At 40.5% G+C, this 27,666-nt stretch overlaps 1 protein-coding gene across 1 annotated transcript; it reads left to right on the top strand.

Annotated features, from left to right (window-relative positions):
• The first annotated feature begins 474 nt into the window (after positions 1 to 474).
• On the top strand, positions 475 to 27,357 carry KLF13 (KLF transcription factor 13). Its single transcript, XM_080626070.1, has 3 exons — positions 475 to 1,016; positions 1,144 to 1,684; positions 23,322 to 27,357. The coding sequence occupies exons 2-3, from the start codon at positions 1,144 to 1,146 to the stop codon at positions 23,612 to 23,614; spliced, it is 834 nt and encodes a 277-aa protein (XP_080482196.1). The 5' UTR covers positions 475 to 1,016; the 3' UTR covers positions 23,615 to 27,357.
• The last annotated feature ends 309 nt before the right edge of the window (positions 27,358 to 27,666 follow it).

The following is a 27,666-nucleotide window of genomic DNA, read 5'->3' as shown; positions in this document are numbered from 1 at the left end:
TCCATCCAGAAAGAGATGTTTCCAAAGAAGCCTTCCTGCTTTCTGACCACATCTGTCTCAGAGAAAAGGTCCATATGTACCAAGAGAGGGTTTAGTCTGGAGAAACAGACGGTCAGAAGCACCACAGACTGCTGTCATATCTGAGTTCAGTTGCGTTTCTCACACACACAACTCTCAGGCATTAATCTCTATAAAACTGACCGAGCTCCTATGTTTTGGACTCTGAGAATAATGAAAAGCATTTTCATTCGCACTTTCAAATAGTGCGGAGACAGTGGAGTGCTACACTTTTGACAGGCACGCCATTTCAAGTGTATTCCGTGACAGTGAAACCTCTCGCAACCTGCTAAAATCACACACCAACTCCCGTCAGTACAGCCGCACACCAAACGGCGTCGTCCCGCTCCTTCCCTTCACTGGCATCGGTTTTAACCTCTTCCTCCCAGCCGCTGGGTGCCTCTTTCGTTGCCCGCCTCAGCACCCGCTCTATCGCGACACGCCCTCATCCCTCTCGCCCCTTTCCCGCCGGCGGAGGGTTCCGCGCCCGCCGCCCTGCGGCCCTGTGGCGCGGAGCGGCTCCGGGGTGTGCGCGGCGCCCCCCCGCCAGCCAATGGGCCGCGTCTTTCTCTTCGCTCGGCGCAGGCGGTGGCTGGGCGGTGACGTCAGGCCCAGATGTTGTCCCGGGCCCGCCCGCGCAGGGCCCGGCGGCTCCGCGGCGCGGCAGCGGGCAGAGCGCGTCCTGCTGTCACACAGCGCGCGATGGCAGCTCTGCGCGCTCCGCCGTCGTGTCCTGCCGCGCGCTCGGGAAGACAGCACTAACTCATGCGCCAAGCAACAAGCTGCCAGTGCCGGGATCGACCTGCGCTTCTCTTTCTCTTCCACTGGACTTCCAACGCTGCTTTTTCTTCATTTAGGGACAAGCTGGGTGTGATCGTCACAAAGAAAGTGTGTTTCTGGTGGCTACTAAATCAGCCTTTACTTCTACCAAGAGATCCTGAGAAATAAGAAAGGGAAAGGTCTGCTTGCATAGTGTTTTTAAAAAGGGAAAGAGCAGCGTTGTGGTTGTTGGTTTTTGTTTTTGTTTTTTTTTTTTTTTTTTTAATTTTTCCTCTTCTGTTGGATTTCTTTTTAAACTTACAAAAGATGGCAACAGCAGCATACGTGGATCATTTTGCAGCAGAGTGCCTTGTTTCTATGTCCAGTCGTGCCGTTATCCATAGTCCCAAAGGGGAGCCTGATCCCCAACCTGATGCAGCAATACCTCCTTCATCAAATGGAGAAGATAAGCGGGAAGTCAGAGAAACCGGGAAAGACAATGGATCAACATTACTGGTGGTAGCTAGCATTTTAGCAGATCTGAACCAGCATGTCCCAAACTCACCCGCTCTAGGGATGGAAGAACCTGAGACCTTTGATGTCACAGAACAAATACACATTTCTATGGTTCCTAAGGAGTTTGGGGAAGAAAGTGTATCTTCGGCTGGTAAGCGTGGAGGAGGAAGAGCAGCCACACCTACTAGCCTGGCTGCAGTAACTGAGCCAAACCCCAGACAAAAGAACAAACGCACGAGAAGCTGGACTGACCCTGGATCACCCCAGAAAAAGCACAAATGCCACTATGTGGGGTGTGAAAAAGTTTATGGCAAATCTTCCCATCTTAAAGCTCATCTAAGGACCCACACAGGTTAGTTACAATCCAGCCAGAGATTTATTTGTTATAGCTTGGTAATTAAAATGAATGTGGAAAAAAACCCCCAAATCCAAACTTTTATTTGGCCACCATTATGGTTTTACCTCTCAGAACACAAGCTTGGGAAAACTGAACAACAACAACAAAACCCTCTCTGGGAATAAAACCTGCCTGAGCATAGATTCAAAGCTAATGTTGCCCCTTTTTTATAACTTAATGTCACAGGGAATGTCATGTGGGTCATCTGTGTAGATTGTACCAAGCTGTAATTGTTAGCTGCTAGTTTTCTTATTCAGTGTGTCTTCTACTTCCCTTTCCAGTGCTTCTCACCCTCCCCCATCTGCATTTTCCTACCCCGTGTTCCTGTCACTACCATTATACCAGCTTATCACTTCCCATGCAAGCATCAGTACTCTTGATATTTTAAAATTAAATGTTCCAGAGGCACCTGAAACACTGTGTGTCTGTTTCTTTCTTTAGCAGACACTTGTGTGAAAGCTAGAGTAGGCAGGAAGGCAGATGAGAAGCTGAACGTGAGTCACAAGGAGATATTTATCATAAGTGTAGCGAGAGGGGGATATGCGCAGTCTCAAAAAAACTTTTGGCAGCTGGGTAAAACTAATTTCCAAACAAAAAAAGCGACATTTGAATGCAAACACTCTTGTTCTGATCAGTGTCCAGTGTTTACTTTTTGGTGAAGACTTACTTGGCCACTTTTTTGTTGTTACTGCAATTCATGAGATACACATAGAAAAAGTGGAAGTCTTGCAAGCACCATGACAGTTATGCACTGAAAGCATTTGGATAGGCCATTTTGAAACCAGCCCCACGCCTCATCAGATCTCGTGCCTCTGCCTGCTGCTGAGGAGCAGGGGGGCTGCCAGTCAGACAGGGAGCATAAAAACTGGAGACCGATCTGTGTTGAAGGCCCCAATCATAGCATGTATGATGAGGCACCACACTGACGAGAGCAGGCGCAGGAAAGCTGTTCCACTGAATGATTTCAGACAAATTAGCTTAAGATCTGTGGTCAGTTCACTTAAAAAGAGCATTAAGAAAAAGGTCATCAGAAATAAGCATGATTTAGTGACCCTTGAACAGTTGTAGCTCAGAGGTGGCAGCCTCACCCACACTGGTCTTATGTTCAGTGTACCTTCAGCTTTTCCTGTTGCCTTCCTGATACAAAGAGCCCTTCTAAATTGAGGGCATGTTTTGATCTCTCTGGGTGAGAAGAAAGCCCCATCAAGTTTGAGCATCTGGATGGACAATTCGCTGTGCTGCACAGCTGAAAGAACAGCATGTTCCTGGCACCTCAGGCAGCCTGCCCTGGGTAACTGCTTTTCACCTCCTTGGGAGTTGTGCAAGAAAAGGTGCTTCCACTCAGCTTGCAGGGGACTGTCTCTCCATTAATTTTCAGTTCTCTTGGCTTCTTATTGCTGACATCTGCCATTGTTCTAAAAGTGAAAGATAAATTTAGCAGTATTTCTGGGTTTCCAAATCAACTAGAGATCAAGGAGAGGAACTCCTGCTCCTGATAAAGAGGAGGGCCGAGCATGCCCGCCCTGCGGGAGAAGAGGGAGGGCAGGGCCGGCGGGGAGTGTCGCTCAGGGCTGGGCTGAGCCGAGTCATTCGGGGACACTGGCTTGCCTCCAAGTTCTCTGCCTTTTTTTGGTGGGTTGTTTTGTTGGCTTTTCCCTCCTTTTTTTTTTTTTAACTCTTCATTTCCCGTACTTTTTTTTTTTTTCCCATGCCTGTAGGGCTCAAGTGGTTATTGCTGTAGCTAGTGGCACTGAGGAAATAGAGTATGCGTGCATCTGAGAGCTAAAGGATAAACTCGGAAAGGACTGTCTGCCCTGGGAGTGGCAGGACCATCGGGGACTACAGCTTGTTTTCTTGAGTCTCCAGTGTCTGTGTGGGAAGCTTTAAGCCAAGGTGCCAAGTTTCCCTCCTCATTGGCAGCAGGTCTGTCTGTTTGGACTGAGCTTTAAACAGGCTTAAATTCCTCTTACAGAACATTTTCTAAGGTGTTTGAATATTTTCTCTCTTTAAATCATGACAGGTTTGAAAAAAAGTCTGTATGACACTAGGAGTTAAGCTAACAGAACAAATTATGACTTCCAGAACTGGCAAGTGTTTGTTTTTACAAAACGTAATGGATTTTATCGATTTAGAGCAAGAGGTTTGGGTCTCCTCTGCTTTCCAGCAGCCCTGAACTAGTTAAGTAACATGTACACATCGGCCTCCCCATCTGTCAGATGGATAGGGTGATTAACTATCCACATTACCAAGAGGTGGTGAAAGTACTCCAAGGACACATGCAAGGTGCTTTAAACAGCTACCCCAATAACTCCAAAACCTGTTTACTAAGAAACAATAAACACCCCCCCACACCCCCCCTTCTGCTATGGAGTGGAACTTCTTCCATGTGCTGTATTACAAGTTGGTATATTTAGGGGTGAACTGAGAGCTAAGAACAGTACTGCAGGCTAGAAGATACTGATGATAGTGCTAGAGATATTTGAATAGTGTAGCATATGATCTGCTTTATAAACTGGCTTGTCCGTGTCTAATACTGTGCCCAGAAACTAAAGGCTTTGCTCTTCATGCTTAGAGGAAGGATAGACTAGCTTGCTGAGCTTATGCTACAGCAAAGGGATACAGAGAATTCCATCTACTATTGGACCAAATCCAGCCCCACACTGGTAGGGACTGAAAGCTGGTACTATTTTCCAGCTGTTTGGTCCCCTGTGTGAAATCCTTCTGATAAGTATTGCCAGATTTCAGGGCTCATCAAAAAATACAGTGCAGAGGATGCTAATTATCCTATTTAAAGTGGAAGAAACAAGATGGAACAGCCAAGGAAGCAGCATCTGCCTTTTGTCCTTACTCAGAGTACAGCGTTTTAGAAGGAAGTTTTCTATTAGAACATAATGTCCTAGAGAAAACCATAGTTTCTTGTGTTTGGTTACAGTATCAGTGAAGCTATATCAGCCTTAAGAATACTTCATCTTTATTAAATCAACAAACCCTTGAACCAGGCAGAAAACATTAGTCACCAATGTCTTTGCTATTCTCTTCACCAGATTTCAAACCCTTCCCCCTAAATTTCATGTTTATATTTTCCATCCTATTCTCTCACTGGATGTCCTGGAGTTCAACGTGATCATCAGCCACAAATCCCTTGAAGTTTTAATGTTTACTGGAAGGTTATATTTAGTGTCAGTGGGTAGATGTCAAGTCCAAATTCTTTTCCCCTGAGGTTCCCGTGGACCTCAGAAGCTGTGTTGTGATCCACACAGGCAGCACCTGCTTGTCCCAAGTTACTTTGATATATTGGCCTGTGTTTAGGTGAATGAAGAAGCATTTATGTAAGGTATGGGTAATAGTTTTAAACAGGAGGTTGGTTTTCATTTTCAGTTCTAGTACATCTGATTTGCTCCAACTACATTAATTCAAGATGCAGCGGTAAAGCACAACTTCTCTGAAGTTAGCCTGAATCAAGATGCTATGTGTGTGTGAAGAAAGAGATTAACCAATGTATGGAGAAGCAAGTTCATCTGTCAGTGAAATGAAGTTTATCTTCCATTTTAGCACCTGGTGATTACCAGAAACTTAGCTGGTAAGGTGAAAGATACAGACTAGACTTGGCTGGGCTTTCCTTTAGCTTGCCTATATGCACGCAGTGACTCTAGAAGTCACTACATGCTAGTGTGTGGCAAGCGTGCAGTGTTTGTGAAGACCCAAGCCTTTACAGGAGAATTTTACAAAAGAAACTTAATCTAATACCTCCTGTGCCCCTTGAGAGCAGAGAACAAGGGCTGCAGATTGCTCTTGTGAAGAGCAGGATGAATTAAATGAGTGGGTACCAGTGGTTCAGTCCATACTCTGAGCTGCCAGCTGGGCTGCTCTGGCTGCCAGGACTGACTGGGAAGCTGCACTCCCTCTGAACAAGATGCCAGAGGAAATGGGAAAGGCCTTTTCCTAATGCCAGTTTCCTACAGGCAAGACAGACTAATTAAGTTTGTCTCTTTGCATGTAGCTCAGCAATTTCACTGTTAGTATCTGGGCCTCTAAAGTTTTTGACTTCTTGTGTTAAAAGTCAGAAACAGCTAGCTTGCTGTGCATGCCTAACTCGCTATCATTAGCATACACCCAGATTATCAAAAAGCTCCAGAGAGCCTCCAGGCTGCTGTGTCCCAAAATACTCTTCTATTGCCTTCCACCTCCACTCTTTGCTGAGTGCATCAAAACCTTTTATCTAAGGTTCCTCTCCAAGACAGAATCAAATGGTAACTTCAGGACAGCTTTAAATGCCAGCTTCATAAGACAGTTATCTTTCCAGCCAGAGCCATAAGCATTCTTTCTCAGTGTTAGGTAGTTCAGCAGCCTGCTATTGCATTTTCCTGAAAACTCATAGTCTTGAGTATCTTTTAATAAGCCTGTATTTCTAAAACCAACACAAAATTGCAGAACATTATGTTCGTTCTGAAAGAGCTCTGCAACTACCTTCTTTCTTCCTCTAAAGCTTCAACACATTAAAAGAAATCAGTCGAAACCATATACCAGCTTCATTTACAGCCCTGCTGAAGGCCTCACCACAACATGCAATTGCAAAGAATGAAGTTCTTAGTTAAAAGTCTTCATCCTAAGCCTGGATCAAACAATCTTCTGTTCACTGAAACCAAGAAGCAGCATATGTACTTTTAAGCCTCTTAAAATCCTTGAAATAAACACAAAGTATAGATGTCTTAAAAGAATAAGCAAACTTTAAAACTTACAGTTTCCAAAAGGAGCTGAAGCCAGGGAGGACAAAGCTACTTCTACCCACTCCTTTTACCTGACTGGTTCATGATTGAATAATAGGATTCAGTTAAGTCAGCTGCAAAGAGTTAGGGTTAAATTGGGTGCATGGAGAATCCAATTGGCTGATGGTATTTACCACACACTTGAGTAGTATTAACTACTAGTGAGAACTAAATCTCCTGCTTGTTATACAGGTTTCTCTGTGAAAGGCTTGTCTTTATTTTGCCTCCTTTTACTCTCCAGTTTTTAAGGAGATATTAATCATGTATAGGTCACAGAAATAAAGCTTCTGATGACAACAGAGTTCAGGAATTGTAGCTAAGAAGCCTTTAAAGCAAAGCTGTACTTACCATTGCCAGAACTGTGATGGAGAGAGGGTCTACTATGGAAAAAACTTTTCTTTGCCTTTTTGCTACTGTCTTTGAAGCAGGTGTAACCATCATAGCTAAATAGTCTCTCACCAATATTTTTACAAAAATGTACATGAAAAAATTACTCTATTTGTGACTCCCACAGTTCTTTGCAAGTTACCTTTTGCTGAAACCAAGATACTTACTCAGATAAGTCCAGCTCAGGCATCGAGTTGCCAGCCTGTGCAGTCTGTCATCTTACCATAGTCAAGCAGAGGGTAACGAACAAAAAATATCCCACCTACGGCATGGCTGTTCAAGTCAACATCATTCACAGAATACAGTGTTCAGGGACTGCTTTTTCTACAGGGTGGAAAGTTTGGCTATCTAGTAGAAAATCAGAAATTTCACAGAATTCCTTTTTCACAAACCATCTTCCTTTTAGCATGGAGGTGGTACTCAGGTCCAGTGTAATGAGCCCTGTTGGAAGTGGGGAGGATGGATCACCTTCCAGTTGTTTTCCTCATCCTAGACACCAGTAGCAAGACCTAAGTCTTACTTACTCTTTGCTGGAGTGAAGCAGCAAACAATCAGTCTTTTCAGTGGATGGATGATTGCAACTGATAGCTGTGTTTGTGTTGGAAATGAGTCACTGCTTTATGAAAAAAGTGGTCTGAATGATCTGCAGACAATTTTCAGTAGCATATAGTTCTCTGCAGGACACTGGAATGTATTTGTCTGTGACATGAGTTGTGCATAAACAAATCTGCTAAACTGGAATTCTTTATGAAACAAACTCACAATTGTATTGCATCCAAAAAGAAGGCACCTTTAACCATTTAAAATACAACTGTTGCATTGTGTTATTGTCTGGCTGAACATGGTTATGGCACATGCCAAACGCAGAAACCTGGAACTTGTTTATATTGGACATGTGGTTTCTAGTTCTGTTTTATAAGCTAAGCATGTTCCAGCTTCCCCCCTCCCTTCTTCCAGTCTTGGATCAGCTGTTTGGAAGTCAGTGCTGACAGAGCCAAAAATACTCTGCTGTTCAAATGCAGGACAACCTCTGCAGGGTTGTTTCTGTAGAATTTCTGTAGGTACACTTTTTTCCCTTTGTTGCCCACTTGGCTTTTATTAGGTAGATTCGCATGGGCAGCGAGATCATTATCTTGCTGTGTTCAGTTTAACAATAGCTAGACAATGTGGGTTACTAAGTGCAGGCACTGAAGTCAGGCATACATATCCTGTATTCTTCCGGTCTTGCAGATTCAGCAGATCTTACAGAGCCTCCACTTAACATAAAAGAAAAGTTTTTAAAAGTTCAGAGTGCCACTGCTGTAGTAACTGGTAGAAAAACGACCTCCAAAGCTTTTTTGCAGCTCTAACATAAAAAGCATTTCCTAACCAAGAACTTGGCACAAGTCAAATGGTATTAAAGTAAGCATATCCTGAAATGACCTCTAGTGTGAGGAAAAGATTTTCTGTAGTCAGTTACAGCACTTTTGTAGTGCTGTCAGGAATTACAGACATAATATTTCTGATGGGCTACCTGTTGACATTGCAGTCAATGGATCAATAAGCTATCTTAGATTTATTATACACTATATTTCTACCAGGCTGCTCTCTATTATTTGGTTATAAGTTGTATGAGGTTTTGGAATAGAGACACCTATTCCCATGAGACAGCATCAAGTTGCTGCTGTGCATTTTGCAGCTATATGTCTGCTTTGGTCCTGCAGCCAGCTATAGCATTCCTGAACAGCAGAATGGCTATGCTGGTCATGTAGCCTTTACTGCCTTCAACAGTAGCTTTTAGAACTGGTCAAGGAGAGAGGCAGAAACAATTAAGTTCCAGAGTAAGACCAGCTTAGGTATAGCAGCTAAAAAAAAAATGCATAGAGCTTTTTAAACTGAACTGCTGTCAGTATTTCCACCAGAGGAACTTACCACAAAGCCAGCTGAGAAGGGTTAGAACATCATAGCCTAGTCCATCTTCAGATGTTACCTGCAAAGTTTTGCTGAATTGGTGAACTGTTTGTTAATAGATGAGAAATACTTTTTTGGAATTTAGGGATAAATGAAATAACAGGGATAGAAATTTACACACTAGACTGGGGTTTTATAGATTCTTGCAAAACCTCACAGTGCAGTTGAGGCTTTTCTGAGTTCTCAACCTGGTAGCTGAGGATCCTGCTATAGCAAATATGAACAGGGATGCTGCTAAAATCTCATTGAACCACAGACTAATTCTTGTTATGTATTGTAAGGACTTACTGAATTTAAGTTTGTGATTTCTTTCAAATGCCAGCAGAAAGACTGAAGACCAGCACTAATACACAATTGCCTTGGCAGGTTTTGATTGGTCTTTTCCAAGACCAACGTGAATTGTATGCAGCTTTCCTACACATGCATGTGAAACTCTTAATAGAACAATGAAAGCCCCTCTAAGTCAGTGGAAATTTCCATTTGGTGTATATATGTCCATACAAACAGTGTCAATAGAACACTGGCATATGGCTAGTCTTATTATATAACAAATCTAGGGTGTATTTGCAAAGTATGTTTTTTAAATTCTCAGAACATGGCCAAAACAAAACTGCATTTCTTAGATACCCTAGAGGACTACATCTCTGCCAGGATTCTCATTCCAAAAGCAAATGTTGGGAATTTATAGATGCTCTTACATAGTATTATTAGCCTAAATACACCAATAAGAAATGGATTAAAAAAGCACTTTTTTTCTTTTTGCCTTTTTTTTTTTCCTTTCTTTCAACAAATGGCTGAAAAGGTGTAGAAATTGGTAATGAGACAAAGTAATTCTATGTCATGGGTTTCACAGAATCCTAGAACAGTTTGGGTTGGAAGGGACCCCCAAAGATCATCTAGTTCCAACCCCCCAGTCATGAGCAAGGACACCTTCCACTAAAGCAGGTTGCTCCAAGCCCCGTCCAGCCTGCTCTTGAACACTGCCAGGGACAGGGCAGCCATAGCTTCTCTAGATGTTAAAACTCACTGTTATGAATTGAGACTCACTTGTTTTCTCTGCATTTCTGCATGTGATTTTTTTTTTTTTGAGCAGTGTTGCCCCTGGAGAAAACAGTATCACTGACTTTACCAAACCAAAATCATCTCTTTAGTGATGATCTACTTCATCTTCTCTTCCCCATCATTTAAAATGAGATTGTTTAATAGGTTGTTGTTAATTCCTTGAAGTTTTAGGGCTCTATAACATAAAAGGTCATAGTTCAGCTCTTTCACCATGTTTGATAGGATAATGAGGATTTGAATACTTTTCCCCGCTCTCAGTCTAACACCAGCCTTCTCAGTGAAAGAACTCTCTTTTTGTCCTTCTCTTGACTGGTGTTCTTACAGACTGTTTACAGGAACATAACTGAATCTTTGTATGCAATTGACTACTCCCTTTTTGAATGTACAAATCACTAGATTATTTTTTGTTACTAAGGCAAAAATTAGCATAATTTATGTTTTATCATTAAGAATCTAATAGGTTACTGAAAGGGTCTGAGAGAATGCTATCTGGCTACTGCTTTGCTTTTGTAATGAATTCTTGGAAAAGAACCTATACATTATGAGAATATATCATCAATAGCCTGCTTTGTGCTGCTAAGGTTAGCACTTGTGGGTGAGTTACACACCAGTTATTTTGGAAAAGCATATGGCACCTGTGCTGAACTTCTGTGCACATGTTTGCTTAAAGCTTCTTTCCATGAACCAGCTCTGGTCTTGTGCATAGGAAATCCTTTGGACACATCCATGTTACACTTTACAGTTCTGTAGTAGATATACACATTGTAACCAGGACCGGTATTGTTTGCAAGAGACAAACTCATTTGAAATAAGCTATGTTTTTCTGGTGTTTGGATGAAAATTGCTTTCTTAGACATTCAGCTGAACTTCTTGCAGAAAGGCAAGGAACCATTGTGATTTATGTACTTGATGGTTTTCCTTCTCTGAACGCTTTGCTCTTACTTGCAAGAAATCCAAGTTACCACGTAACTGTTTCTCAGCTAAATAGTTGTAAAGAGGCTCTAACAGTCTCATGGGTGCTCTGTAAGTTCTGTGGTATTCCCTTTATGACGAAGTGATTGTGCTAGCACACTTTTCATTTGAGTACATTCGTTGCAGTTTCAAGGACACAGTAGGAACAACACTAACTTCCAGTGCACAGCTGGTTTTCACTTGGAAATCAGACCACCTCTGGGGTTTTAATTTTTTTTAATGTATAAACAGTTCTAAGTCCAGCTTGTGTTTGACACTTCTGATTGTAAAACACAGTTGCAGCTCCTTACCATCTGTAGAGAACTGAACTGACACAGCAGTAGTGAATGAATAATCAACTATAATCCTTCCAGCTTCTGTGTTACCTTCTGTGTGGACATTCCTTGTGTCCAGTTCCTTCTCCCGTATATTAAGGCATGGGAACAGGATGTAGCTGGTCACCCAAGAGTGGTGAATTTATTCTCTTAACAGCATTTACAGCCTTCAGGAATAGAAAAAGGGGTTACACTGAAAAGGTGATTTACAAACGTGCATTTATGAGTATGCAAGACAGCACTATGTATGCAGCTTTACGCATTGAGGTTATGTATCTTCTGAAAAAGAAGGTAAAAACAACCTGTTTGTATGCAGTGTTATGGTGCATCACTTTTCTTAAGACTAACATTTTCTCTTATTCGTCTGTTATTCACAAACAATATCAATCCTAGAGTTGAGCTGTAATAATACCTTTTCAAGAGAAAGTAGAAACAATTTTCTAAGATTTGGCTGAAATTCAAGGTCAAAGTACTTTGTGCATCATGTCTTTTGTAGGAATAATAAACTGTCCTTTCAAGCTGCAACAGCAGTAATCAGATCATCTCAGTCCCCTGAAACTAAGGATGCAACCCAACTCGTGAAGTTGCAATTCCTGTTTTCTTTGGTTTTATTTACAGTTGGTGTGTTGTAACAGAACCTTCTGATTACTTAAGTTTATGAACCTTGCAGCTCTGCATACTGCAATTCCTGAATCCCAGCCAGTGACCCCTCATAGCTGCCAGAGTTGTGCTCAGCAGGAGCTAGGAATATGGACAGGAAATCAGGTTCAAATAATTTAGTAGTTCCCAGATTTAGGACTAGATTAACCAAGAGCCCAAGTGGAAACAGGAACAGCTGGGAACTTCTATGATCTTTTTCAAGGAAAAGTTATGTCCTCTCCATAGGGTTCTGGAGCGAGCCTGCAGATCTAGATGGCAGGGCTGTCTTTTAGCATTTCACAGTAATAGTTTAAAATAATGCGCATTTCCTATTATATTTCACAGAACTTTTCCATCAGAAAGAAGCTTCTTCTGAAAAACCTTTGGCCACAGTAAAATCCTGTATTTTGCAGATTATTTCATTAGTCCCTCTGCTTTGGGCATGCAGAGCGTGGTCACCTGATTTTCTGCATATACAGGGAACAGGTTCACCATCTCAAAAAGCCAGAGAGGCCAGCAGGTTTCCTCTCCCCACCCAAGCAAGCAGGCCTATTAGAGAGTAAACCTGCTCACTTCTTAAATGAAGTGTAGCAGGACGTGAATAAATATGCCTGAGGTACTAGTAATTTATATTTTGGCAAGTAACAGGGCTCTTTCAACTATAACTTGTCTATCTGTATAACAGCTGAATGCTTTACATGATACCTATGACCTGCAGAATTCAGACTCTCTACTATGGAATCACTCACATAGTAAAATGGTTTACATGTCAAGAAGTTTTTAAAGTACTTATAGAGAAAATAGTGGCTGCTGGGCAGCCCTTTTTTCATGTTTTGTGTATATAAACGACATTCTGTAGTGACACATAACTGGTTTTAATGCTAGACTGCTCTGTAAAGGCAAGCAATGAAAGCATGGGTGTGGCATGCAAGGGGAAACAGAGCTATAGCTAATAGAAAGGCCATGCTTGTATGTATGTAGAATTTGGTAAATTTCAAAATAGTAAAGATGTTCCTTTCAATACTACTTTGGAAACAGGAAGTATTGAGAGTAGTATTTCCTTCTGAAAAATGGCCTCCAGTTGATTTCTCTATCTCAGTACACGATGAGTTATTAGCTTCAAAAGTAGAGAGCTATATTGTCAAATTATATACACCGGGATGCCTTTGACAAATCTGTCTTTGAAATATGTCTGTGCTCTATTTCAGATCTTAGCTTTTCAGTTATGTTTCCCACCCAGAGTCACACTTGGATAATTGGCTCCGGACTTGTACTCCCCCATAACCACATACTTCATCCATTCATTTCCAGCACTCACCATGGCCTCTCTCCTACGCCATGACCCTATGCGTCAGACACAGCTGGTGAGGCTCTTCTCCCTGGTGACCCTGCAACACAATCATAAAACATGAGAGAAGGCGGGAGCTGAGCTGTGCCTAGGTTGTGTTACACTGGGGGTGTCGATGCTCAGAGAAACTGTGCTATAGCAGTGATCTCCTCCACTGCAGCCTAAGAAAACAATCTCTCTGCTATCATATGGTGTAACCCCTTCATCAGACTTGTTGATGCCTGAAGTCTTGCATGCTGAGGGAAAAGTTGCTTGGCAAGTCTGTCTAAGGAGGAATGCTAAGGGAATCTCATTGCAACATCTTGTTAATAACCGTTTATTTATATTTTGGATAGAATATGGACAAGGTGGTAACACGTGCTTTCAGAAACAGCTTGAGACATTGGACAGGAGCCGGATCTTTCAGAGAACTGGATGTACATTGCTACATGTTCACTCCAGTGATTAGAACATTAAGACAGCTAAAATTAAAAGACAACATGATCAGTGCTAATTGTTCAAAACCTTCTTTTTACTTATTTTATGCTTATATATGAGAATGAGAATGTGTGTGTGCTTACACACATTTGTAGTTTTAAAGAATTAATACATAGAAAAGACTGAAAAACAAGCTGAAACTAGAAAGGAGCAGGTAGCTGCTTCTCTTTTTTTTCTTCTCATACAGCTGTGCTTGAAGGAGACTGCTAGATGGGGAGATGCAAAATAAATAGGGAAGGTATTGTCAGAATAGAACATATAAATGAGACTTGCAAGAGTTGAATGTTGAACTGCAAACTGCAAATACTGTCTTTTCTAAAAGGTTGACCTGTTTTAACAGTGAGCACACTAGAATATGAATACAACTGTTACCACAGGATCTGATTGCTTCATTAAAAAAACCCCAACAAACCAAACCCAAATCCTGGTTTAAACAGGAAGATTGGCTTTACAATCTATGCAGATTTTCTGAAGCGTACGCAAGAGGTTTATGCATATCTCAGATGGTAGCTGCCTGGTGTCAAGCAACACTTTGATTATCAGCCCATAAAACTACTTTCCAGAGCTGTTTCCCTGAAGCTGGATGCTCCATATGGTCATTGGCTGATGCTGCTCATAAACTACTTCAGCACCACCTTGCTCTCTGGCACAACAATTCATTAATCAATCTCTTAATTCAGTTTCAAAAATAAAGCAAATTCCCACTCCTTTCTCTCCTCCATACAGTTGCACTAAGTTCTCAGATCAGATTTTCCACTCAGCTTTAAAGCTTTAACTGTACTTATAAAAGCTGAAGTCCCGGGTTTCATGCATGCTGTGGTACTGTGAGGTTGTTGATTAAACAGTTCAAAAGTTCAGAAAGAGACATTTCACAGTTGCAGCCAAAGGCAACTTCACTAACTTCTGTTTGCTCGGCCTCTGGCAAAACAAAATTTCATCCTGTCCATAACTCCTGGGAGATGCTGTGCACATAAAATGTCATAACCTACTCGCAGTGTCTGTTCATGGCAAGGGATGTGGATTTCAGTGGGCGGCAAATGACATTCAGCATCTTCCAGAATTCAGATAAATAAAGTACAGGTTTCAGTTTAGATGAATAATCATTTAGTCTGTTATTTCACATAGCAGAACAACCTTTCATTAATATGATAAGCTCTGCTTTTACAAGCACTTTTCTGTTTTTAGTAGAATAGAATAATAAAAAGATCACTGATGTGTCAACAGAGAAAAGATTGATTCATGGGGTCATATGATTACTTCTCTGCAGTTATCCACGCAAGCTTGGGGAGCCAAAGTTTCAGGATTTCGGCATGAATTTACCCACAGTTCACACCAGATGAATGTGTTTCGTCATTACCTATTTAATAGCTCTCTCACTTAAAAGATTTCAGTTGTCATACCAGAGATCAGGAACATCACTATGTGATTTTTTAGTGAAAGCCACCAAAAAAATTATTTATGAGGATGACTTTCATTGAAAGCAGTCTAAACCAATACATAGGTCATTTCTGTGTTCACTGTACAGACAGGAATGGTTTATGATGTTTCAGCTTGATTTCAAACATTCTTGCAATACAAGCATTCAAGTTTTTAGGTTTGATTTAACTATTAAGTTCCTCCACAGTGATTGGAACTCAGATAAATTCAAACTTAAGACCATCTAGGAAAGCTAACCAGAATTTTCCAATGAGAACTAAATAACAGCATTTTCAGGTAGAGAGAGGAGACCCTTGGATTGTTAGAAGAGCAAGGAATAACCCGTGGCCCACACTGAAGGCTGCGGAAAGATGGGTGATCACCTTGATCAAAAAGGAGCACAGTTATCTATGGAGATACATTCACAAGAGAATCTCCAAAGCAGCAGCCATGACATGTAGACATCAGTATGCTGCATTTGTGGTTCCTGCCATTTGACCGATGAGTACCTACTGGTTAATTCTGCTAAGGACCACATAGTTGAGAATGACTGGCTGGACAGTTAACATGTCAGTTCTGTGGGGACGTAATCCTAGGTTTTTAAGAGGTAGCACAGATTGGAAGAAGAGGGGGTAATGTCTTATAGTGAGCATGTAATCTCTTTTCCCCCATTGTAAGAGCGGGCTGGAGAAAGACAGGATGCTAAGGAGTGTAATACTCTTTACAGCTACTATGCAGCTAAGAGTCAGATGTCTGCTGGTTCAAGTTTGCAGAGTGGGCTGGTTAACAGTGTGAGCAATTCTGAGGTAGCACAGGAAGGATCCAGAGAGCAGTTTGTGATGGAAACATTATGTTTCTGTTGGTACCTTAACTACACATTCCCTTGTAGATGCATTTGGTTCAGTTGTCTCAGCTAGGGGTAAGATTTTTTTTCCCTCTTGGAGAAGGGAAAATCAGGCCTGGGGAGTTTTCTTTCTTGACTTCAGTTGCTGTCTGCATAACATTTTCATTAATCACCTTATTTAACAGAAGATGAGTGGTGCAGCTGAAATAATCAGCTTGTAACAAACAACAAATCAGCATGCTAGAACAAAAGTAACAGCAAATGACTAAACACAATCTCAGTCCAGCATATATATTCATCAAGGTTCATATTAGTGCTTTCCTTTTCAAGTTTTAACTGGCTTCATTTGATAAAAAAATTGTGTTCATTATTACATACATTTGGAAAGCCCTTCTCTAGCCCCTTGACACTTTAAAAGGTTTGAATTGGCTTGTCAACATGACATATAAAGAACAAAGTCCCACATAGCTTCATTGGTGTTAGTCTCTGTTATGTTTTAAGAAGCCAGACTTCTCTGACCTATGCTGAAGACACAGCTTTATATGTAAAAATTAAAAAAGCCCCATTAACAACAAGTTTTTGGATCAAAGCAAGAATTCTAGGCTGGAATTCCTTTGCTGGGCTGATGCAATAGGTCAGATTTGCTGATTAGCATTTAGATTTTTTGATTTTGCAATCCCAGTGTTATTCTGAAGTATATTTATTAAAAAGTGTAATTGACCAATGGAAAAGGAAAAAAATCCACCCCACCCCACCCCCCAATGTAATCCCCACTGGATTCTACTGATGCATCAAATGGAGTCATTCTTACCTAAATGGTAAGCGTAGGATTAAGGCTAATTAACTATACAGAAAGTTATAAATTTGCCTTTGGTTCAATGCTTTTTTTCAACTAATTCAGCCTCTTTGCTCAAGTAGCTTTAAATACTTCTGTTACTTCTAATACAGAGTGTGTATTTCAAAGATTTGTGTCTATGTATCTAGACCACATCATGAAAGGAGGGAATCTTGATGGCTAAACTCACCTTAGTGATTTTGTATCCGATTGTATTTCAAGAGAAAAGCTCTTCAACATATTTAATATACACAAAAATAACTATGCGTACACAGTCTCAGTTTTGATGTAGTCTGTGTAATTGAATTCAGAGCTTCACAAGCCTGGCATAGTGCAACGAATTTTTTTGTAGTTGCAAAAGAGGAAGGAACATACAAGACAGGGAGGGGTTGTGTAAGGAAGGGAGAAGAGATAAAGGGTGAACTCTTCAGAAACCAGGAAGTGACAAACTACTCAGGAGAAAACCTGATATTAGTGATGACAAGTTTTATGTATCTTAGTACAAGGGTACAGTAAAACAAGTAGCATCAGACTCTCAGTGCTCAGGTCTACAAACACAGATGTGAATTTCAAACTATGGAACTCCTGAAGGCTTTTTAAATGACTTTATGGTCTTCAGTTGATGATGGGAAAGAACTTAATATCTCAATTGTCCAGCAGGATTATCTAATTTTTGGAGTACTCTTTAGCAGAGAGAGAGAGAGAAAGAACGAGAGAGATATTACAACATAAACATAGTTAGAAGAAAACCAAAATACAACTCACTATATATCTGTACCCTATGAGCTGTAACACTCCAGAGAAGATCATAGTAAACATAATGTACTTGGCCTTTCTGTCATGGACTTTGGGTTGGTTGCTTCTTTGCATTGCCAGTGGTGCATTTTTGTACTTTTTGAAGGCATCAGTTACCAGCAGTTTGCAAAATGACTCAGGAGGAAAAATTACAAGGAAACCAAAGCATAACTCTGGAAAATATATTTCTTGTACTTAAGATGCTGTAGGGAATCACCAACGACTCCTTGGGCCACACTGCAATGCTAGAGGGCAAATTCTCAGTCATGTGCTCAGCATAGATCTAAAATCTATTCCAAGATTTCTGTGTGAAGGAGAGGGCAGGCTTTTGGAGTCCTTACACTTGCCTGGTTAACCTACCCTGCTGGCTGTCTTTGAAAATCTCTTGTGCTTGTAAACATGGAGAGTCCAGTGGAAGTCAGCTAATAAAGATGTCAGGCATCCAGTCTTCATGGAGGGAAGGCTGCCAAGGAATGTTAATGAAGAATATTAAAAACTTTGCATTTCTTTATTAGCGAGCACTATATGTCGTTGTGTTGAAGTTGTCCCCAGAGCTAAAGGAATTAAAATAGTGTTATAAAAAAACATCCCCAAAGAAGCAGAACATTTTATTCAACCAAAAATTAAATTACTATGTGCTTCTTGGTTTGCTGAATTCTTCTGCAGTTCAAATTTCAGATTCTTAATTCACTGTGAAAAAATATAGGATAAAACACATGGGAATTTTAAAGTGCTAAGCTATAGAAACTCACACAGAGCAGTTCAGCTTGGGTATCCCAGTTTGAAAGGGGATTCAAGTAAAGCCGTGGAATGCATATCTAAGACAATAGAAAGATTACGTGATGGAGCATCCTGGAAAAAAAAAGCGTAAAAAGCTAGAATGATTCTGCCTTGACAACAGACAACAAATAAAAATGTGGCTGATAAAAAATACAGTAAAGTAGCTAAAATTATTATAAACCTACATTGAAGACAATGTTATTAAGTTTGAAATAAAGGCCTAGAAGAGAGCCGATAGAACTGTTCAATAATCTGTAATCTGTTCAATACAAACAAAACCCCCCAAAAGATTGTTTCCATTATGGTGGAAGTGAGCAGTGATATTTTTTGGAAGGATCAGATAGCTGCATGGGACAAACCACATCAGTTATTTTAGTGCTTGGGTGGACCTGGCTGTAGATAAGGCTAGGGGATGAATTTTGCACAACTTACATGTCTTTGGTATTGGAGCCATTACCATTCTGGTACCTTGAGGTGTGTTCATCATTTGCTATTTAAGGTGTTCTAGTTAGCTGTGGTTGTACAGAGGTCACATGGTGTAATCTGTGCTCCCAGATGGCGCAACACAAGCACTTACAAAGCAAACAGTAACACATATTCATTTAAAATGTAACTTGCCGCTTGAAATTTCCCTTTCAAGAAATATTCCTGTATGTCTAAATAACTCAGTGAAAATGTTAATGTACAGATAATAAACCCCGGATTTAAAGAATAGACATTGTGGTCACTGTTGCAGCTCCTACTCAGTAGTTTCCTGTGCCCACAGAAAACATAACATACAGTCATTTAGCAATTCAATGACCGGAGTTGTTAAGATTAAAATAAAGATATCCACACTTTAAAGTGAGTAGTTTGTACTTGATGCCTGAGTCTGTGCCTGCTGGAAACTGAGAACTCCAGTTCCTAAAAAAGGTCCGATCACTGATAATGAAAATAACAGGAACACACATGCTTCTGTATTAGCAGTTACTAATGCAACCTCATTCTTGTGTGCTGCCTGTCCTAGGGGCTCGGGGAGTGTTAATGTCCCAGCATCTAGCAACATATGAACATTGACTGAAGCTTTCCTTGGATTTGGACATTCATACCACATTACCATTATTGGGTTTCTGGTGTCTACTTACAGTCCAATATACCCTATAACTCTTCTTTTCACTGAGAACATTACTAAAACTTCCTCATTTTCCTGGAACTACTCAAGCTTAATATTGCTGAATTCACTACCTCTCATAGATATGGGTGATGGTTGCTGAGGCATTCAAGAGTTGTTGCAAAAAACACGATTGTATTTGGCTTCATTGATTATGAAATGTCACTCCCAAAACCATTAATTTAAAACTAACTGGTTTCCACTTATGGGAATTAGGAATTATGAGGCTTTGGAATTTTTTGATCCCTTTTTAAATACTTGATAAAGAAACCATTATTCATCTAACATCAGCTATGCACTATTTTCTCTCACTCAGGTTAGGGGCTTGGTTTTTGGCTATGCAGAAGGGCTTGTTTATAAACAAGAGAGTAACAGAAGTGAAAGTGTGTGTACCTACGTATCAGTGCTACTGAAGGATGACCTTTTCTCTTTCTCCTTTTTTTTTTTTTTATTTGAAATAACAGCCAGTCTCAAGAAACCCAGTCTGCTTGGCTGAATGTTTTTTCCCAGGATAGCATTTCCTCTCTTGGAGGGAAGCTGCCTCAGTCACATCTCTATTTAACTGTCTGCCCTTCATCCTCCCCACCCAGTCTGCTGATCTGTGTTTCCAAATATACCCTTAATTATGTACCTGAAAATGGAGAAACATAAGAATAGCACACAGTGGCATGTTCAGGTTTCTAGTCTGTTTTCATAACAACGTACAATCCTGTTCTGCAAAGCAGCAGAACAGATTGAAGATCACAGAAAATTGTCTCTGGCTTACTGTTTCTGGTTTTGTAAGCACTTGTGGAATTCCCAGTACAGAGATTTCTCCATTACTTGGCATATGCTTGAAGATGCTAACATAATGTGCAGAGCTATTACATGAGTTAAATAGAAAAAACAGATCCCAATACATGGCTTGACTTAATAATCTGTAGGGCAGTGGATATCACATTTCAAATTGTTCAGATACAACTGCTTGCAAATCTTTGCTTTGTAATCCTGAAAATGGTTGGCATCACAGGTGTCTCAATCTGATTTAGCATTGCAGGCATTATTCGGCTATTTTTTAAGCATGCTTAGGCCTACACAGTACTTAGTATCCTTTTATGGCTATTCAAATGATGGATATCATACGGATGAAGTGGTGAAACAGAAAGCAAATTACTCCAGGGTCTGCACAGGAGTGTCACTTATACAGGAAAGGAGTCCTTAAAACTATGTGTGGATTGGGTTAAAGTCTAGAGTGCACCAAAAATATGGTACAAATGAAGCTCAGTAGACATCACATCTGGTTTCACCATCTCTGTAGTTTTTGCTTCCCAAACTACATATAGTTGTCTGAAAATATATAATACAAAGGACCTTCATATAATACCATAAGAACTGACTGGCTCTGCTTGCTTCCGAACCCTTTCCAAGAAGAGGCCTTGGGTGGCATGGTTTAGTGTGAGGTGTCCCTGCCCATGGCAGGGGGGTTGGAACTGGATGATCTTAGGGTCCTTTCCAACCCTAACTATTCTATGATTCTATAAGAGAGAAGAGAGGTGCATTTTTTAATGCTGCTTCTATAGCCCAGGCAACTCTGTGGTTCTTTGGTGGTCTGCTCTGGCAGACAATGTAAGCAGCATGAGCAGCTAGGTCTGTGCTGTGGATATGAATTTGGAAGTCAGAGCACCTGTAGATCTCATGCACTTTTACTCAGTGAGCACTGAAAGTTCAATGCAGCTTTACACACTTTTTTTGTTTGGACTGGGTGGAGTTCAGGAAGAAGCCAAAAATGTTCTTGCTTGTGTAATTTTCAGTTAAGATCATTTGAATTTAATTCTCAAATGTGAGGTCTTTCCATCAGCTTGTGTAACAATTAACACAAGTTATGTGATGCCACGTGCTTTGGCAGAGGAGCTAGAAAGGTTACAGTTCCGTGGGATTTGGAACATGGAAATCCAAACCTATGTAAAATTAAAAAATAATAACAATTCGCAATATTCCTTATCTCTTAAGAGCATCTCTTGCCTGCCTCTCTGAAGAGGAAAGAAGCCTGAGCTGCTTTTTGATTCAGTTATTTTCAAGCATCTTTATCTTTTGGAGACTTACCTCTCTTTGAGACCTGCTAGGAATGCTCATGATGCGCAAAAATACTCCCACTGCCGAGGAGCAGCATTGACTCTCGATGTACACATTCACATGCTTGATGCATTTCCTGTCATATTTAAGTAGAGTCACAGCATCAGCCATGTTGGAAAAGACCTTTAAGATCATCAAGTCCTATGTTTGATTACATTTCCACATTAATTTTCAGCATCAAATTATGCCCTTATTGTATAAAGGTAAAATCCTGACTTCAGTATTGCCTAAGATGGAGCTCAAAATCTTTACTGTGTTATGTACAGCCATGTTAATGGTGAAAGCTTTTTGTTGAGTACATGTCCGTGGGTTACTGCGTATGCAAACTGTGGCTGCATGTTCCCTAATGAAATTAGGCAATCACTTCATATAATCTCTTATTCTGTTGATTGCTTTACTGCCCGTAAAAGAACATTTATATAACCTACCTGCACAGAAAACCACATCCCTTCTGTTTGAGAGATGAGGCTGATGACAGGTTGAATTTCCACATGTGGTTTTGGAGCTGCAGCTAGGTCTTGTCTTAATTAATACCCTGCAGCAACTTTGTTCCAGACTGGGTCCTAATTTTTTCTGAATAATAATGATTCTCCTATCTTTACACAAGGCATCCCACATTTCCTCACAATAGAGCTTTTCTTTGAGGAGGTATTGCCAAACCCCAACACAGCTGGGAAGCACTCTAGAGAACTTATTACCACTACCAGAGTGATGCCAGCTTTCAGATAGTGCATGGAGGGGGAAAGCATTTGGCCGAGGTGCTTAAAGACAGCTACTAAGAAGGTATCAAATCAAAATTAGAGACAACTGAGGAGAAAAAAATCGTTCTCAGGAAGGAGGAGAAAAGGGAACAGTAGAGAAATAGTGGAAGAAAGTCCACAGTTTCTTTGGCCCAGCACCCAAATCATCACCCGCATCATCAACACATCAAATCAGGCAGGTGAGTAAGAACTTGACTGTACTCATCCAGATCTGATGTGCGCTAAGGAGAGGGTAAGTTGTGCAATACCTTCATCACCTTACTGTTAACGCTGGATAATACAGATCTTACACAGTCCCTCTCCAGAACCTCTTCTTTCCTTAGGAACTGGACTGTCATGCGTACTGCAGGCTACTAAATGCAGGATACAGAAAAAGGTAGCAGATGCCATGCTAACTAGTCAGAAGAAAAGGTAATGTTTTCTTTGTGCCTCATGGTGGTGTCAACAGCAGAGGCAAAAACCCTACATGTTAACTCTTGCCTTCCTTGCCTGAAAGCAGTCATTTCATAGAGCAGTCCCTTCTAGTGAAGGACATTGCTGACCCCGTTTGTAATGAAAACATACACAGAGAAAATTAACTTGGGCAATAGAAACATCTGAAGGTCATTGCCTTACCAAAAAACAATGCTGTAGCTCAGGAATAAGCAAATATTCCAGAGAACTCGGTACAGATGTTCTTAAAGTCTGGAAGTCCAACAGACTATGAGAGAGAAGAAATGTGACATCTATGAAAGGATCAGGAACCCAGCATCCCTGAAGATCCATTTATCACATAAGGTATCACTAGTTTGATTTACAGTATTTTTTAATGGGTTAGAATACCAGTGTTCACATCTCTGGCAGATAGTACCACCTTCTCCATCCAGTAAGTGCCAAGTGGCATCTCCCTTGCTCTCAATTTTTTTATTCTCAATTTTGCATACAAAACCTACCTATAGATGATACCGCTATCCCTCCTAATCGTGCCATGTTTGCTTCCTGCAGGTGAACGGCCTTTTGAATGCAACTGGCAAGGGTGTAACAAGAAGTTTGCTCGTTCCGATGAGCTGGCCCGCCACTACCGTACCCACACTGGAGAGAAGAAGTTCAGCTGTCCGCTCTGTGAGAAGCGCTTCATGCGCAGCGACCACCTCACGAAGCACGCCCGCCGCCATGCCAACTTCCACCCAAGCATGCTCAAGAGGCGAAGCGGAAGCAGCTCAAGAACAGGGTCTGTCAGTGACTACAGCCGCTCCGATGCCTCAAGTCCAACAATTAGCCCTGCCAGCTCCCCATAGACCTACCTGCACTGGATGTCAGCACTTTGCCTCTAATACCTAACGTGGAGTTTTGTTTGTGTTGCACACATTTAAAAAACTCTGTTGCTTCCCCTCCTCAGCTCCCCACCTGCCTTTGGTTCTAATAGCTGCCTCCCACTGCAATTTCCAGTCAAATTTTCTTCATCCAACCACACAAGTGGCTATTCTAACCTCATGGACAGACGTACATGTTACACTTAATGACTCCTGCTGTCTCAATATTTCATACATTTTGCAGCCATTTACAGATCCTCTTGATTATTCTTTATAAGAAAATGAGAAAATCAAAAAAAAAAAAAAAAAAATCCCCACTTAATTCACCTCAGGTGTCAAAGTAGTTTTTTAAGACCTGATTGCACAACATGAGCATACACACACTTACAAATCAACTGTGTTGGATTGTGTCCCCCTTCTCCGTTCTCAGGGATGGATATTTATATTACACAATAATTACAATGAAGACACACCCAAACCGCAGCCTTACTTTGTAAATATATTTGCACTCGGAAGCTTTTTGTTAGGTTCTTTCACACACTGGGGAAAAATAACAAACAAACAATACAAAACCCAAACCAGTACTGGAATGTAGTACCAGACTCTTCCATTGCTTGTTTTCCTGATTACATACATTGGGGAGTGTCCAAACTGGAGTCCTGTCTTTCTTCAGGCTGGCCTATGCTTTTGATAGCAAGCCTTTTTTTTCACTTCATGCTGAAGATGCTCCAAACCCAACTTCCTATTGCAAAAATCTCTGTGAGGTTGATAAACTTGTTTGTTTGTTTCATGCTAGATAAAATTCTGAGAAAAAAAATCTAAATTAGATGCCTTAAGTAAATAACCTAAATCACGAGGAAGCATTTTACACTGGGCAACATTTGATTGCAAGGTGGCATGGAATCTTGGAGGCATTCTGTTGTCACTCTCTCCAAGTTGTAAGCTCTTTGCACTGCCTGTTCAGTATGGGACCAACAGAATATTCAAAGCAGACAGAAATCAAACCACACTGACTTCTTGATTCTTTTTTCTTTTTTTTTAATGAACTGTGGAAATAGCATAACTGAACCGATGCCCACCAAAACTTTCATTAAGGTACTTACCTACTGTACAGATGTATCTTAGGAACACAGATTGGTTAAGACATAGTTTCTGTATCCTGTTTCATCACCACCATTGTCACTGATAAAAGGAAGTGAAAATCATAAGGTATCTTGTGACTGGAAAAATAAAATATGCATTTTAAAGTTTTAAAAGAAAATGACAACATTTTAGCTCAGCACTACAAGTTTCTCAAAAATACACATACCAGCATAAAGTAAGGTGCTGTCATTTCCCAAAAAGTGCTTAATAATAAGAAAGGAATTTTAGCTAGTTTTCAGTAACTTTCAAACATTTGACACTCAATAGAGCACTAGGAGGTAGATTTTAATGTTCTTTATGGTAGAAAATACAATAAAAGACCAGGAGCATTGTGAAGTCCTGGAGACCCCACTGGCAGCAGATACACTTTCCTTGGTTTCACTGTGTCTGATGGTGTATATTATAAATTCAGGCCCTTTTGATACTGGATTTTTTTTTGGTTTCCTTGTTTTTACTGTAGGGTATAAATGCAGTTAGGTGTAGCATGGTGAAAAGAAACTCTCTACGCCACACCTGCCATTTGATATCAAGTGAATGCCTCCAGATCCCACATGAACCTGCATCATACTTGCTGCTTTGCATTGATCCAATTTTGCAAGTTTTTATTGTACTGTATATTAAGTGTGAGAAGCTAATATAGATTTCCAAGTAGTTTCATAGGTACTTCCATAATATTTACATTATTCCTAATACTACTCATTCTGTTAGTTGTATGGATAAATACTTAAAGACAGTTCAAAATGCAGATATTTTAGCGCTTTTTTTGATGCTCATTTGCTTCAGATTTCACCTATGTAAACCCACAATTTTTCCTTATGAATTGGAAGTCATGTAAGGCATAATTCTGTTTTCATTTCACAGAAAACAAAAGCACATCATAAGGGTTTTACTGCAAGACAACAAATATTGAGTTCATGTAATGAGTTGCCTGATCACCGTGAGTTAGGGGAAAGCCAGATCTGCTTGTCTCCATAGATTTCCTCGTTTTCCTTTTCAGAAAATGTCACCTACTGAGATAACACAATTTCAACAACTTGATACAATTCAGGTAACAGGAATTCACATTCCAATCATTTCTGTGACTGCTAAAAGTGCTCTTGTGATGTAGCTAGTAAAGAGGCATTTCAGCTATCTAGCTAAAGGAATTCTACAGGTCAGCTTTGTCTTGTGCACATACTTTGAAACGAGTCATAAACGTATTTATCATTATACCTTAACAGAGGAATGGGAGTAACACAACCAAAATAAAAAGGTGAACTTCAGCAAAAATCATGGGCTTCATGTTCTAAATTGTTTGTTGTAAAATCATCTTTTCCAGCAAGAGCATCATTTACTCTTTAGCAAAGGAGGAACCACTTTAGTCCATTTACTGAAGGCATAATAACTCTGCATGAGTCAGTAGGTGCATTACAGACAACTTGGTTTAATAGCCTGGAGAAAGAATATTTGCACCAGGTTTTATTTGTACTGAGATTATGGGACAACCTATCCTGAGTGACATAAGAACTAGGTAATCTTCCGCTCAACAGTAGACTAAGCATTTTGTGTGTATTCCTCATAGAAACTACTAATAATTCTCCAAGTGTAACCAAAAATAAAGGGTTCAAAGTCGAATTTCCAGTTCATCCAGTGAGAAGGCTGAGCCTGTGCATAGCAGCATTGCTGCACTTTCAGGGAATTCGCTGAAATCTGTCAGTTAAACTTTTATTTACACCTTAGCTTTAAGTACCTCAGAGTGTGTTAAGGCTGACAGTCACACTGCTGTGTTTTAAAATCCTAGCTGGAGTTTCAAATTAGAGTTTCATTACATGTTTGATACATGATAGCTTAAGGATAAAATGATGAATTCCAAACTACTAGTAGTTTCCAAGACTGAATGTGAACAAAACTTCTCTTAATATTTCCACATGGAAAGAGAGTGTTTGGGGTTTTCTACATCTGCTGGATGCTAGGAAAGAAGCAGAAGTACCAGCAAGGTGGTAAGACTCCATTCTGTGCTCCACAGATAGGAGAAGTTTGAACAGCTCAAATGGTGGTTTGAAATCTGCGTGCTTATCCAAACCTCAGATTTTTACCCTTCTGTTGTTTCACCCAGCACTGTGAGCTCAGTCTCCTGGCATAGCAACAAAACACTGCACGCTCAGGAAATGCTGCTCTGGCAAGGTGCAGATTTCTTCCCAGTCCTCTCCATTTGGAGGAGTGTGCATCTGTCCTCCTGCCTCCTCCTTTCCTTATGCAATCTGTTAAGGTGAACCCCCACAAACTACAAAATCACCTTAATTTTATATTCCTTTTAATTTCAGAATATAAAGCCAAGTTTATTGTTACTAAGAAAGCCCTGAAAGTTTGTGTTCCTCCAGCCATAATTTCATCTTCCTCTCTAAAAGTTGAGCTTATCTGCCTTGCTATACGAAATGGGTGCAAGTCAAAATCATCACTACCACAATGCAAATGAAACTAAAGACACCCTTAGAAGCTCATTCACACCTTCCACTAACCTCATCCTCTGCAAAGGCCTAAAGTGCATTAATGGCCACATAAGTTCAGTGTTTATCCTGATTCTTAGAAAACAGTTCTGGTAAACTCCTGGCAGCTAGATTTTATTGTGAGAATTGTTTATACCTGCAAACTAGTCGTTCCTTGCTTTTATAATATACGCATATTATCTGTTTACATAACTGCAAAGGTATGTATTTATAGCAAATCATCAGAAGTCTCTGATGGTAACACTTAACTCATGTACATATCCTACTCTCTTCACTGCACTAACCCTTGCAATAACTTTTAGCTGTGAGAGCCTCTGTACACCTTTAAAACCTCATTACCTTCTGTGCAGCTGTTCAGTGATTTCCGTGGTTCATGCAGCCAGGCAGTAAGAGGCTGTGTAAGGAGCT

The sequence above is a fragment of the Psittacula echo genome (assembly GCF_963264785.1).
Source record: "Psittacula echo genome assembly, chromosome: 10".
Lineage (NCBI taxonomy): Eukaryota > Metazoa > Chordata > Aves > Psittaciformes > Psittacidae > Psittacula > Psittacula echo.
This window is presented reverse-complemented; position numbering and strand designations above follow the sequence as displayed.

Bases quoted from the DNA above. Each gene is read 5' to 3' on its own strand.
- KLF13 (XM_080626070.1), top strand. From the start codon at position 1,144: ATGGCAACAGCAGCATACGTGGATCATTTTGCAGCAGAGTGCCTTGTT. The intron at 1,685-23,321 runs GTTAGTTACAAT...TGCTTCCTGCAG, and splicing joins TCATCTAAGGACCCACACAG to GTGAACGGCCTTTTGAATGC.